We start from the raw sequence: 15,318 nt of genomic DNA on the forward strand, positions 1-15,318 counted from the left end.
ATGCCATGATCTTCGTTTTCTGAATGTTGAGCTTTAAGCCAACTTTTTCACTCTCCACTTTCACTTTCATCAAGAGGCTTTTGAGTTCCTCTTCACTTTCTGCAATAAGGGTGGTGTCATCTGCGTATCTGAGGTTATTGATATTTCTCCCAGAAATCTTGATTCCAGCTTGTGTTTCTTCCAGCCCAGCATTTCTCATGATGTACTCTGCATAGAAGTTAAATAAGCAGGGTGACAATATACAGCCTTGATGTACTCCTTTTCCTATTTGGAAGCAGTCTGTTGTTCCATGTCCAGTTCATAGATATAGTACCAAATAGATTTTTAGATAGAATCATTAGTTTCACTGTGAGTTGTCCCAGTAAATTCCATAACAATGACAGAATAATTTGAGTACGATCCTTCTTTAGAGCATTGCTTCCCTAGTTGTAAAGTACACAAGTGTCCAAATAGGTCATATAACTGGAATCAAAATTTATCAATTGCACAGCTCTTTTCGCAGAGTCTGCTTTGATTTCTATGGCTAAATCCTCAAAATTTAGAGTACAGAAATAGATTTGTCTGAAGAAGGTACCATGTACTTAATAACTAATCAGTCATGCTGCTTTATTCTAATAACACTACTATTTTTACTCATATAAAGTTTTGATACTAAGCAGTAGCATGCTTTTGATAATTTTTTTTTTTTTGCTCCATTAGTGATACTAGGCACTGAGACCGCCAACAAATATGAGATTAAAAACAGCTTGGGACAAAGAATATTCTTTGCAGAGGAGGAAAGCATCTGCTTCAACCGTACTTTCTGTTCCACTCTGCGATCATGCGTTCTGAAGATCACCGATAACTCAGGTCAAGAGGTGATTACAGTCAACAGGCCCTTGAGGTGTAACAGCTGCTGGTGCCCTTGCTACCTACAAGAGGTTAGTCACTGACCTGGGTGTGCTTTTATTTTCCACAGTTGGAAAGGGTAGCAATTATTTCTTTAATAAATGACATGCAGCTGGCGATACAAGGTCATTAACCTTTCAATTGGTTGAATTAGAATGTTGCTCCTTTAAGATCAGAACAGCTTAAGGATTTGGTGATTCACTAATATTTTTTTTTTTCATTTCCAATGAAAAACTATAGTGGCTTCCGTGGTGTTAATTTGGAAAGACAGCTCATGCATCATGTAAATGAGACACATCCTCCTGAATCTCTGTATTAGCTAGGTAATATCTGTAATTTCCACCATTAAGCAGATTTACTCTTCATCTTATTGGTACAAAGTTCAGGGAGTGCTGAGTGATACTAAACTCTCCTAAAGGAATCTCCAGGGTCAGTATTATTTTTAGAACAGAATCTCATGTTCCATTTACCCATTTATGACAAACTTCAAGGTTCAGCAAAGAGTGTGTTATTCTTCTAGAGGGAATCATTTGATTATTATATTTTAATATATAATAGATTTTCATCACCTTTTAGTAAATCTATAGTAATAACTTTCATGGACATGATGCAGTTAAGTTTATGTGGAATATACACTTACTTTGATCTCTTTGATATCAGGAACATCTAAGTGAGAAGAAATAGATTTTACTCTCTACATTTTGCAATGGAGGAATCTGAGGCTTAGAGGGGCCTCATCTATGATCACACATCTAGAATGTATCATAAGAGGGATTTGATCCAGGTATCTTTTTTCAAACCCAAGTTTCTTTATTGAGGACCTATGTATAAATATTCTACTTAGCACAATGGGAAGTAAATATTAATACAGAACTCTCATTAAGTAGAGAAGTTTCTAACAATATATGTTGAAGCTAATTCTGCAACTCTTTATAAGCAATTATCTGGTCAAGTGATAGGATTGCTAAGGTACTCAAATTCTTGCAGCCCAAGAATTTTTATCCTTCTACTGGGGATATTCAATATCTAATATGCCCCAAGATGCTTAAGTCAGTATAACCCAGAATATACACCCATTATAACATTTCTGACAGTTAATATTTTATTTCAAAGTAACCCCATGTCGACGACAGAGGATGAGATGGCTGGATGGCATCACCAACTTGATGGATGTCGGTTTGAGTGAACTCCGGGAGTTGGTGATGGACAGGGAGGCCTGGCGTGGTGTGATTCATGGAGTCGCAAAGAGTCGGACACGACTGAGTGACTGAACTGAACTGAACTGAACCCCATGTCACATAAACTAAACATAGGATGCATCATAATACTGATTAGTATATTTTTAATTTGGTTGAAATCAAATCAATTACTTTAGAAGTGATCCTAGAACAAATCTATGTAATTCTAAGAAGTCTTATTGAGAATACCTTTGTCTATCCAAAAACACTACAGACATGCACATAAAACTATGAATTTAACAAGTAAGAAAAGACAAAGGGAGATCAGATGATGGAGAGTTGGCTTGATTTAAAAGCAAATAATATTCATCATTTTCACCCACTTCCAGCTTATTTTATTAATACAAAGTATTTGAACTGGCTAAATAAATATGTTGAAATACAGTATGATAGACAATTAAGAAATTAGGGGGATGAATGATAATGGAGCAAAATACTAGTCAGCTCTGAAAATGCAAATGATATTCTTTTAATGCTTTGGACAAAATGAAACGGAAATCACATTGGTGTGTAACATAACTCTGCAAGAAGCATTTGTTAGCACAGAGAAGCTGAAGTTGATAAATCGAAGAGGAAAAAAAAATTATAAGAATCAAGAAGTGAGGCTTAAAAATAGATGTGTGTTGTGACAACAACCAAGAGGGGATAAATATGAAGTATATTATAGGAAACAACTTCAATGCTTGTCCAACTATTGTACTTGGAACAGACATGGCAAAGAAGCCAGTATCCCAGGGTCAGAAGACAGGCCTGGGGTAGGTTTTCCTTAGGGAATGAAGATCAAAGACATGGACTTTTAGTGGATCATGAGGAACACATATCTATACAGTGAATTTCTTTGTTTCTAAAAATTATTTTAAAAATCCAGTATAGCATAGAAGCAGATATTTAGAATCTTTTATATACTGTTTAGAAGTAAGCAGACATTATAGTAAAATTAAAATACAATAACCTTAGGAAATCTTATTTTATTATTATCTCTTCCTACAGTTAGAAATCCATGCCCCTCCTGGTTCTGTAGTTGGTTATGTTGCACAGAAGTGGGACCCCTTTCTGCCTAAATTCACAATCCAAAATGCAAGCAAAGAAGATATTTTGAAAATTGTTGGCCCTTGTGCAACATGCGGCTGTTTTGGCGATGTGGATTTTGAGGTACGATTGACAAATGAAGGACTGTTTCACTTAGGTCCTGATTTTTTGCAACATAATTCAATTTTTTAAATGTTCAACTCATGAAATATTTCTGAAATAAATTCAAAAAATAATATATTTGTGAAATAATGGAATAAGTAATATTGTACATGCCCATAATAACTCATAATTTCAGAGACATAAGTTCAAGAATTTTTTTTTTAGAACATACTACAAAAATTTGATGTGTGTGAAATTATAGCACCTATGGTATAAAGCAAATATATTTAGTTTAGAATCACTGAAATCACATCTTCTTTCCTATATCCCTGGTGGTAACATATCCCAAATCTGATCTCAAGAGCACACTCCATTAAAATATCATTAATTTAAAAGCTATGTAAGTAAGACTTGCTAACTTCATTTTGTATAACAATCTATTCTCATATAAACATATGTGTGTAAATCAGAAAGCAGTAAGTACTTGCAAATTCAATGTGTAATATGAACTATCTTAACAGCTTTGTTCAGTTGCTAGGTGGTGTCCGATGCTTTGCGACCCCATGGACTGCAGCATGCCAGCCTTCCGTATCCTTCACGATCTCCCAGAGTTTGCTCAAATTCACATCCATTGAGTTGGTGATGCTATCTAACCATCTCATTCTCTGCTGCCCTCTTTTCCTTTTCCTTAACAGTTTTTCCTAGAAATAAATCTTAGAGGAAATAGTCTTAAGTATGTACTCCTCAATTAGAAGGCTTATTTTTATTCTTTACTCTTAGGAAAGTTATGCCAAGAATTTTTGGAGTTATGACAGCCCATTTTGTAAAATGTACATTGTATTCTAGGTGAGTCGTGTTCCCTGAAATCCTGTAAACTTAATGTCCTATTACGATACACATGAATGAATAGAGTGAATAAACAAAAAAGAAATACATACTTTATTTCCTCTAAGATTTATTTCTAGGAAAAACTGTTAAGGAAAAGGAAAAGAGGGCAGCAGAGAATGAGATGGTTAGATAGCATCACCAACTCAATGGATGTGAATTTGAGCAAAATATTATACAGTGGAAGTGAGAAATAGATTTAAGGGACTAGATCTGATAGATAGAGTGCCTGATGAACTATGGACTGAGGTTTGTGACATTGTGCAGGAGACAGGGATCAAGACCATCCCCATGGAAAAGAAATGCAAAAAAGCAAAATGGCTGTCTGAGCAGGCCTTACAAATAGCTGTGAAAAGAAGAGAGGCAAAAGGCAAAGGAGAAAAGGAAAGATATAAGCATCTGAATGCAGAGTTCCAAAGAATAGCAAGAAGAGATAAAAAAAAAAAAAAAGCCTTCCTCAGTGATCAATGCAAAGAAATAGAGGAAAACAACAAAATGGGAAAGACTAGAGATCTCTTCATGAAAATTAGAGATACCAAGGGAACATTTCATGCAAAGATCGGCTCAATAAAGGACAGAAATGGTATGGACCTAACAGAAGCAGAAGATATTAAGAAGACGTGGCAAGAATACCCAGAAGAACTGTACAAAAAAGATCTTCACGACCCAGATAATCACGATGGTATGATCACTCACCTAGAGCCAGACATCCTGGAATATGAAGTCAAGTGGGCCTTAGAAAGCCTCACTACGAACAAAGCTAATGGAGGTGAAGGAATTCCAGTTGAGCTATTTCAAATCCTGAAAGATGATGCTGTGAAAGTGCTGCACTCAATATGCAAGCAAATTTGGAAAACTCAGCAGTGGCCACAGGACTGGAAAAGGTCAGTTTTCATTCCAATAAAGAAAGGCAATGCCAAAGAATGCTCAAACTACTGCACGATTGCACTCATCTCACATGCTAGTAAAGTACTGCTCAAAATTCTCCAAGCCAGGCTTCAGCAATATGTGAACCGTGAACTTCCAGATGTTCAAGCTGGTTTTAGAAAAGGCAGAGGAACCAGGGATCAAATTGCCAACGTACGCTGGATCATTGAAAAAGCAAGAGAGTTCCAGAAAAACGTCTATTTCTGCTTTATTGACTATGCCAAAGCCTTTGACTGTGTAGATCACAATAAACTGCAGAATATTCTGAAAGAGTTGGGAATACCAGACCACCTGACCTGCCTCTTGAGAAACCTGTATGCAGGTCAGGAAGCAACAGTTAGAACTGGACATGGACCAACAGACTGGTTCCAAATAGGAAAAGGAGTACGTCAAGACATATTGTCATCCTGCTTATTTAACTTCTATGCAGAGTACATCATGACAAACGCCTGGCTGGAAGAAGCACAAGCTGGAATCAAGATTGCTGGGAGAAATATCAATAACCTCAGATATGCAGATTATACCATCCTTATGGCAGAAAGTGAAGAGGAACTAAAAAGCCTCTTGATGAAAGTGAAAGAGGAGAGTGAAAAAGTTGGCTTAATGCTCAATATTCAGAAAACATAGATCATGGCATCCAGTCCCATCACTTCATGGGAAATAGATGGGGAAACAGTGGAAACAGTGGCAGACTTTATTTTTTTGGGAAACAAAATCACTGCAGATGGTGATTGCAGCCATGAAATTAAAAGGTGCTTACTCCTTGGAAGGAAAGTTTTGACCAACCTAGATAGCATATTAAAAAGCAGAGACATTACTTTGCCCACAAAGGTCTGTCTAGTCAAAGCTATGGTTTTTCCTGTGGTCATGTATGGATGTGAGAGTTGCACTGTTAAGAAAGCTGAGCGCCAAAGAATTGATGCTTTTGAACTGTGGTGTTGGAGAAGACTCTTGAGAGTCCCTTGGACTGCAAGGAGATCCAACCAGTCCATTCTAAAGGAGATCAGCCCTGGGTGTTCTTTGGAAGGAATGATGCTAAAGCTGAAACTCCAGTACTTTGGCCACCTCATACGACGAGCTGACTCATTGAAAAAGACTCTAATTCTTGGAGGGAATGGGGGCAGGAGGAGAAGGGGACGATAGAGGATGAGATGGCTGATGGCATCACCAACTCAATGGACGTGAGTCTGGGTGAACTCCGGGAGTTGGTGATGGACAGGGAGGCCTGGCGTGCTGCAGTTCATGGGGTTGCAAAGAGTTGAACACGACTGAACGACTGAACTGAACTAAGAGTTTTAATATTTATGGTATTGTTTTTTAGTCGCTAAGTCATGTCTTACTCTTTGGCAAACCCATTGACTGTAGCTTGTCAGGCTCCTCTATCCATGGGATTCTCCACTCAAGAATACTGGAGTGGGTTACCATTTCCTTTTTCAGTGGATCTTCCTGACCCAGGGATCAAACCACATTTCCTGCATTGGCAGGTGGATTCTTTACCAGTAAGCCACCATAAATCCCATTTATGGTATACAGATGACCTAAGTAACCCCCTTTATTTTCTTTCTACTTCCACACAGAAAGTGAAAGTTTATATCACTTTAAGCCTTTGAATGAGAAACAGGGCAAGCAAATGAATAGTGGATAGTTTAATTCTAGATTCCTTCTAGTTGAAAAGAACTATAGACTTTTTCATATGAAATTATTAGTCTGAATTTATGTGGTACATTAGCCCAGAGAAGTTTTTCAAATGAAAAATAGGACTTAGGTTAGTTATAAAGGAATGACCTTGTAAATGTCTGAGTATAACATAAAAATGAAATTAAGCAATGACTTGTAATATCTTCAAGAGATGGGAAAAGCAGGCCACCTGACCTGCCTCCTGAGAAATCTGTGTGCAGGTCAAGAAACAACAGTTAGAACTGAAAATGGAACCACAGACTGGTTCCAAATCAGGAAAGGAGTATGTCAAGGCTATATATTGTCACCCTACTTATTTAACTTATATGCAGAGTACATCATGAGAAATGCTGGAATGGATAAAGCACAAGCTGGAATCTAGATTGCTGGAAAAAATATCAATAACCTCAGATACACAGATGACACCACCCTTATGGCAGAAAGTGAAGAACTAAAGAGCCTCTTAATGAAAGTGAAAGAGGAGAGTGAAAAAGTTGGCTTAAAACTCAACATTCAGAAAACTAAGATCATGGCATCTGGTCCCATCACTTCATGGCAAATAGATGGGGAAACAATGGAAACAGTGGCAGATTTTATTTTGGGGGGCTCCAAAATCACCGCAGATGGTGATTGCAGCCATGAAATTAAAAGACGCTTGCTCCTTGGAAATAAAACTTATGACCAACCTAGACAGCATATTAAAAAGCAGAGACATTACTTGGCCAACAAAGGTCCATCTAGTCAAAGCTATGGCTTTTCCAGTAGTCATGTATGGATGTGAGGCTTGGACTATAAAGAAAGCTGAGCACCAAAGAATTGATGCTTTTGAACTGTGGTGTTGGAGAAGACTCTTGAGAATCCCTTGGACTGCAAGGAGATCCAACCAGTAAATCCTAAAGGAAATCAGTCCTGAATATTTGCTGGAAGGACTTATGCTGAAGCTGAAACTCCAATACTTTGGCCACCTGATGCCAATAACTGACTTATTGGAAAAGACCCTGATGCTGGGAAAGATTGAAGGCGGGAGGAGAAGGGGATGACAGAGGAGGAGATGGTTGGATGGCATCACTGACTCAATGGACGTGAGTTTGAGTAAACTCCAGGAGTTGGTGATGGACAGGGAGGCCTGGCATGCTGCAGTCCATGGGGTCACAAAGAGTCAGACACAACTGAGTGACTGAAGTGAACTGATAATATTTAAGCAAATCAGTAATTATAAAATCTTAGCAATAAAAAAATAAATTATACTTGGAAATTAATTTTATCTAAAAATTTCCTCTAATATCTTTCTCAAAAATATTTTCTTTCTTTGTTTCTTTTTTTTTTTTTTTGCATGAAGAATTCAGATTTAAAATATGGACTTCAGATAGAAGGATTATCATCATGGTTAGACTATGTAATTGAAACTATGTACCTGCTGCCATCTTGTGGCAGTCTGGCCTTAATTACTTATTGCAGTTAAATTCTCAATCTGCATACATAAAGGAGAAAAAAAGAGATTATGATGGTTAAAAAAATGTCAGAAAAACAAAATTCCTGAATAACAAACTGGAAACTTAAATTTACAAACCTAAGATTATATAAAGGAATGAGTGCCATTGAATTGTCTTTTAAAGATGATGAATAAAATTATTCTTATGTCTCATGAAGTAAACATGGAAAAATGTAAAATCATAGGTTTCACCTTCAAATTTACAGCCTCTTATTTTCTTTTCAAAGGTGAAGACCATTAATGAAAAGCTTACAATTGGAAAGATTTCCAAGTACTGGTCAGGCTTTGTGAATGATGTTTTCACCAATGCTGACAACTTTGGGATTCACGTTCCTGCGGATCTCGATGTGACAGTCAAAGCAGCCATGATTGGTGCTTGCTTTCTCTTTGTAAGTGTGGTCTTAAAGATTGAGGTGGTTTATTTCTTTCCTTTTCACTTTCAGTTATTATAGAGCCATCCCGTTTCACATAGTTTTTACCCCACAGAGTCAGTTTTATACACGGAAGGCTAGTTTGTGGCCAACAGTGTTTAGAAGTCAGAATGTAACAGCCTGCATTCACATTGGGTAGCCTTTCTTCAGTGGCCCTCAAACCCCCTCTTCTCAAGGATGGATTCCCTATCTACATCCTACTCATCATTTCTCAATATTTGAGTTAGCCTTCTCTTTCGACTTTTTCTTATTTTCACTTCCAGTGAAAAATATGTAAACACAAATAATCACATTATTTATCCTGGGTAAGGTTCAGGGCTGTTTAATTGCTTACCAAGGAGTCATGTGATATTCAAAATGTGAAAAGTGCAGTTTTCTTGCCCTTCCAATAAGTACACAGGTACGTGAGTAAACAGAGATGAGTTAATATGTAGCAGTTTCTATTATTACAAAGATATAATGTCTTTGTCTTCTCAATTTAACAATTTCATCAAAAACATTTTCTTCTATATTGGTGATGAAAGAATAGAAGTCAAGTAATACTTGTGCCAAACTCTGACCTGATTTTCTCTGTTCCCCACTTTCCTTCTAATTTTTCCCTCATTGCTTACCTTTTTCAGCTCTTGTACTCACAAAAGTTCATGGAATTTTAAAGTAAACCTTCATTCTTCCTCTCATGTTATTCTTCAAGGCTTTAGGATCTTAAATCTTATGGTTATGTTAATATGTGCTACTGTGGGCAAAAAAAGTAGTCCTATTTACTTAGGCTCTTCTAGAGACACTTGAGAGTTATATTAACTAAAAATAATTCCTTGGTGATGCCATTCATAGATACTTAGAGTTTAATTAAAAATAAATATAGTAGCATTTTTTCTGACAGCAGCTTTAGAGAAATTATTTTAACTTATTGATTCCCTATCATGGGTACAGGTAGAATTAATATCAATACACAGAGTGCTAGGCTTTTATACTAAGTTGTCTCTTACTCCATTTTCATCTATAAATGTAACCAAGTCCAGTCAATCTTTCCTGTCACCACATACTTTTTCATTTTTCCATTCTCCTTATCTGTTTAGCAAGGCTTTTAATTTGTCACTTCCTACTCCCTTCTATTTTTTGACCATTCTGTATTTTGACACCAAACATACCGTGCACATAAACATACTCCCACCCTTTTCCCAAAACCTTAATTTGGTCTTCTGGTTAGTCTCCTTATTTAATGTTTATATTAAAAATATATTACCTTTAATCTGCCCTGCTGCTGCTGCTATTTAGTTGCTAAATTATGTCCAACTCTTTTGCATCCACATGGGCTATAGCCCACCAGGCTCCTCTGTCCATGGGATTTCCCAGGCAAGAATACTGGAGTGGGTTGCAATTTTCTTCTCCAGGGGATCTTCCTGAACAAAAAATCAAACTTGTGTCTCCTGCTTGGCAGGAGGGTTCTTTACCACACTGAGCCACCAAGGAAGACTTTAATCTGCCCTACATATATATTTTATGTATTAATAACAAGCTAATGGCAAAAATGTCAACAATTCCCTATGACTAGAGCACTGATTTGATTTAGGTCATACCTGAATGGTCTAGTGGTTTTCCCTACTTTCTTCAATTTCAGTCTGAATTTGGCAATAAGGAGCTCATGATCTGAGCCACAGTCAGCTCCCGGTCTTGTTTTTGCTGACTGTATAGAGATTCTCCATCTTTGGCTGCAAAGAATATAATCAATGTGATTTCGGTGTTGACCATCTGGTGATGTCCATGTGTAGAGTCTTCTCTTGTGTTGTTGGAGGAGGGTGTTTGCTATGACCAGTGCGTTCTCTTGGCAAAACTCTATTAGCCTTTGCCCTGCTTCATTCCGTATTTCAAGGCCAAATTTGCCTGTTACTCCAGGTGTTTCTTGACTTCCTACTTTTGCATTCCAGTCCCCTATAATGAAAAGGACATCTTTTTTGGGTGTTAGTTCTAAAAGGTCTTATAGGTCTTTATAGAACTGTTCAAATTCAGCTTCTTCAGCGTTACTGGTTGGGGCAAAACATAGACTTGGATTACTGTGATATTGAATGGTTCACTTTGAAAACAGAGATCATTCTGTCATTTTTGAGATTGCATCCAAGTACTGCATTTTGGACTCTTTTGTTGACCACGATGACTACTCCATTTCTTCTAAGGGATTCCTGCCCACAGTAGTAGATATAATGGTCATCTGAGCTAAATTCACCCATTCCAGTCCATTTTAGTTTGCTGATTCCTAGAATGTTGACGTTCACTCTTGCCATCTTCTGTTTGACCACTTCCAATTTGCCTTTATTCATGGACCTGAAATGGGAAATAGATGGGGAAACAGTGGAAACAGTGGCAGACTTTATTTTTTTGGGCTCCAAAATCACTGCAGATGGTGACTGCAGCCATGAAATTAAAAGACGCTTACTCCTTGGAAGGAAAGTTATGACCAACCTAGATAGCATACTCAAAAGCAGAGACATTACTTTGCCAACAAAGGTCCGTCTAGTCAAGGCTATGGTTTTTCCAATGGTCATGTATGGATATGAGGGTTGGATTGTGAAGAAAGCTGAGCACTGAAGAACTGATGCTTTTGAACTGTGGTGTTGGAGAAGACTGTTGAGAGTCCCTTGGATTGCAAGGAAATCCAACCAGTCCATTCTAAAGGAGATCAGCCCTGGGTGTTCTTTGGAAGGAATGATGCTAAGGCTGAAACTCCAGTACTTTGGCCACCTCATGTGAAGAGTTGACTCATTGGAAAAGACTCTGATGCTGGGAGGGATTGGGAGGAGGAGGAGAAGGGGATGAGGATGAGTGAGGTGGATGAGGTGAGGATGAGGTGGCTGGATGGCATCACTGACTCAGTGGACGTGAGTCTGAGTGAACTCCGGGAGTTGGTGATGGACAGGGAGACCTGGCGTGCTGCCATTCACGGGGTGGCCAAGAGTCGGACACGACTGAACGACTGAACTGAACTGATAGCACTGATTGAAGTAACACCCCAATTATCTGAAAATATAACTTTTTTACTCCAGGGTCTGATAGAGAAACATACTTACTGAGACTATCAGGCAGCATTCCATCCATTGCTTTTCTTTTCCTTTTTACCATAATATTATAAAATATTTGCACTTTGCTGTTGGTCAATATTGAAGAAGGAAATGGCAACCCACTCCAGTATTCTTGCCTGAATTCCATGGACAAAGGAGCCTGGCAGGCTACAGTCCATGGGGTCACAAAGAGTCAGACATAACTGAATGACTATCACTCACCCTTGGCCAATATAGCTTTTAAAACAATTTGTCACCAAGAATTATGTTTTTAATTTGTAAATGCTGTCTCCATTTTATTACCTTGTGGGCAGAAATCTTTAGAAAGTTGCTGGTGGGAGGATATTCCCTGATCCAAACAGCAAAAGTCACACGTATTCACAAGTAATTTGGTCTTTTGTTTGAGACTGCTGCTTCTGCTGCTGCTAAGTTGCTTAAGTCGTGTCTGATTCTGTGTGACCCCATAGATGGCAGCCCACCAGGCTCCCCCATCCCTGGGATTCTCCAGGCAAGAACACTGGAGTGGGTTGCCATTTCCTTCTCCAATGCATGAAAGTGAAAAGTGAAAGTGAAGTTGCTCAGTTGTGTCTGACTCCTAGCAACCCCATGGACTGCAGCCCACCAGGCTCCTCCATCCATGGGATTTTCCAGGCAAGAGTATTGGTGTGGGTTGCCATTGCCTTCTCCGTTCCAGGTTACTTAAACTCTGCTAATTAGATATGTGAGTGTCATGAAGCTTAAAACTTTCTGATTTTTCTCCTCCTGATAAATCACATGTTCCTGGAACACCACAGGGAAACATAATTGCCTTATATAATCAAAGCTTCCATGTAAGACTCTTGATCTTAATTGTTGGTTTTTTGTCAATTCACTCATATTCCATTTATTTATTTGTAGGATTTTATGTTCTTTGAACATTCACTGGCTGGATTATAACAAGCAAGATGACAAAAACAATAAAATATGCAGAATGTATTTCAGTAAGTAAAAGGCAAGTTTAAATGATCTCTTTCCCTTTGAAGAGGTCTATATTTGACGCTGTCTAATTCTTTTTCATTTTCTTTTAGAAATCCCCTGGGCTCTGGATTTCATTTCTGAATGGTTTGACTATTGGCTTTTTTCTTTTTTTGTAACAAAATGTTAATTACTATATTTATTAAAGCATAATGTAATGAAGCAATTATCTGCTTGTGAATGCATGATAACTAAAGACAAGATGACTGACCGTAGCACAGTGGTGCTTTGAGAGATTACCATTCTTTCTTTTTATCCTTTTGAAGTTATTGCATGGTAAGCATGAAAGATGAGAGCTAAGGCTTGCAGCATCACTGATGAAAATTCAATGTTTAGAGAGCACTTTGAAGTTTTTCTGGTAGAAGGACTGGTTACTAATCAAAAGGACAGGGTTTCTAAAGTATTTTTTCATAAGCAGTCTTTTCTGCTTTGTTTATTAATCTTCTTATAGTAGAGAGACATTTTTACATTATAATGAAAAAGCTAAAAGTTGGGTAAATAATAGGTTTAAAGATGAGACAGCAGATGAAATCAATTTGTTCTAGTGGCAAAAGGCACAGTTACATTCCATAAAAAAGGTAATATTTACAAATCAAAGTATGCTTTACATACATTTATGTGCTAGGGATATAAATAAGCATATTAATAAACTTCTAAGCTAGTAAAAGCAGTGGTACAGAGCAGGAACTTTATCTATTTGCAGTAAAAGCTCAGTCAAAAAAGGAATCTAAGGCTCTGAAAAATAAACAGCCTCAGGCCTTAAGAACAAGCAAACAAAAACTAACAAAGCCTTACTACATGAAGCAAATACAGAAGTCAGGAAACACAGCCAATTCAATTAATACCTTCCATTTTAATGTTTTGAGTCTTCCAGACTTCTAGTCTAGTTGTCCATACATTTCCAAAGCCCATAAAAAAGGGAAAATTTCTTTTTATGAATGTAACAGTCCTTCTCCCTTTCTCAAAAAGAGGACAAATTTTGTTCTAAGCAAAACATCATGTAAACTCTACTTTATAATTATGCAAATACGATCCAAATTTCTATCTACATATAAAGGTGTTTAGGGAAATTCTAGATAACACCCCACTTAATAAAGAGATGTGTTCCAAGCATCTGTTACTAAGTTAGTTGTTTGGAATCTGTCATCTAGATATAACATTGTATATGGTAGTTAAGTTCCCTAAATAACCCACACATTATCTATTTAGCTCTGGGTTCTGGATTAAGAGTTTTAGGTCGTGTAAGATGGAAAGAAAAAGAGTCTCTTCCATTTTCTGGTTCAGTTTCCTTTAGCATTCATCGTTCTTATTGTTGTTGTTCAGTTGTTCAGTCATGTCCAACATTTTGTGACCCCATGCTACTTTACCTGAGTCTTCCTCCCAAACCCAAAGGGCATACAGGAACTATGTATTTGCCTCAAGCCAGCATCAGTGACCAACTTGTGAGGAAGATCACCCTGCTTATTTAACTTATATGCAGAGTACATCATGAGAAACGCTGGGCTGGAAGAAGCACAAGGTGAAATCAAGATTGCTGGGAGAAATATCAATAACCTCAGATATGCAGATGAGACCACCCTTATGGCAGGAAGTGAAAAAGAACTAAAGAGCTTCTTGATGAAAGTGAAAGAGGAGAGTGAAAAAGTTGGCTTAAAGCTCAACATTCAGAAAACTAGGATCATGGAATCTGGTCCTATCACTTCATGGCAAATAAATGGGGAAACTGTGAGAGACTTAATTTTGGGGGGCTCCAAAATCACTGTTGATGGTGACTGCAGCCATGAAAATCTTTTATTTTCATGCTTGCTCCTTGGAAATAAAAGTTATGACCAGCTTAGAGAGCATATTAAAAAGCAGAGACATTACTTTGCCAACAAAGGTCCATCTAGGCTATGGTTTTTCCAGTGGTCATGTATGGATGTGAGAATTGGACTATAAAGAAGGCTGATCACAAAAGAATTGATGCTTTTGAACTGTGGTGTTGGAGAAAACTCTTGAGAGTCCCTTGGACTGCAAGGAGATCCAACCAGTCCATTCTAAGGGAGATCAGTCCTGGGTGTTCATTGGAAGGACTGATGTTGAAGCTGAAACTCCAATACTTTGGCCACCTGATGCAAAGAGCTGACTCATTTGAAAAGACCCTGATGCTGGGAAAGATTGAGGGAAGGAAAAGAAGGGGACGACAGAGGATGAGATTGGTAGGATGGCATCATCGACTCGATGGACATGGGTTTGGGTGGACTCCGGGAGTTGGTGATGGACAGGGAGGCCTGGCATGCTGTGGTTCATAAGATCACGAAGAGTCAGACACAACTGAGTGACTGAACTGAACTGAACTGAACCAAAGAATAAGCATGCTTCAAATCACACACAGCCTTCTGCCAGTCGTCTCATTCACTCCTTCAGCAGAACCGGTGTCACCCTCACGTTGGGAGCAGTGTGGTCATGGTCATGGAGGGAACAGAAGTCCTGTGAGCTATAATAGATGTCACCTGAGTCTAGCTCTGCTATGTGCTAGCCACACATCTGTGAAGCTGGCATGCAGTCTTTCTGAACCTCCTCAGACTTCCCTTCTGCTACCT

General features: G+C 38.1%; 1 protein-coding gene across 1 annotated transcript in view; it reads left to right on the forward strand.

Moving 5' to 3' along the window:
• The window catches only part of PLSCR5 (phospholipid scramblase family member 5), a 133,020-nt gene extending 120,128 nt beyond the window's left edge, over window positions 1-12,892 (forward strand). Inside the window, exons 3-7 of the mRNA XM_055570115.1 lie at window positions 700-920; window positions 3,117-3,278; window positions 8,466-8,627; window positions 12,620-12,702; window positions 12,790-12,892. Of these exons, the coding sequence (XP_055426090.1) occupies window positions 700-920; window positions 3,117-3,278; window positions 8,466-8,627; window positions 12,620-12,658 (584 nt within the window). The 3' untranslated portion in view covers window positions 12,659-12,702; window positions 12,790-12,892. The remainder of the gene's footprint in view (window positions 1-699; window positions 921-3,116; window positions 3,279-8,465; window positions 8,628-12,619; window positions 12,703-12,789) is intronic.
• The last annotated feature ends 2,426 nt before the right edge of the window (window positions 12,893-15,318 follow it).

This window comes from Bubalus kerabau, chromosome 2 (assembly GCF_029407905.1).
Source record: "Bubalus kerabau isolate K-KA32 ecotype Philippines breed swamp buffalo chromosome 2, PCC_UOA_SB_1v2, whole genome shotgun sequence".
Classification (NCBI taxonomy): Eukaryota; Metazoa; Chordata; class Mammalia; order Artiodactyla; family Bovidae; genus Bubalus; species Bubalus kerabau.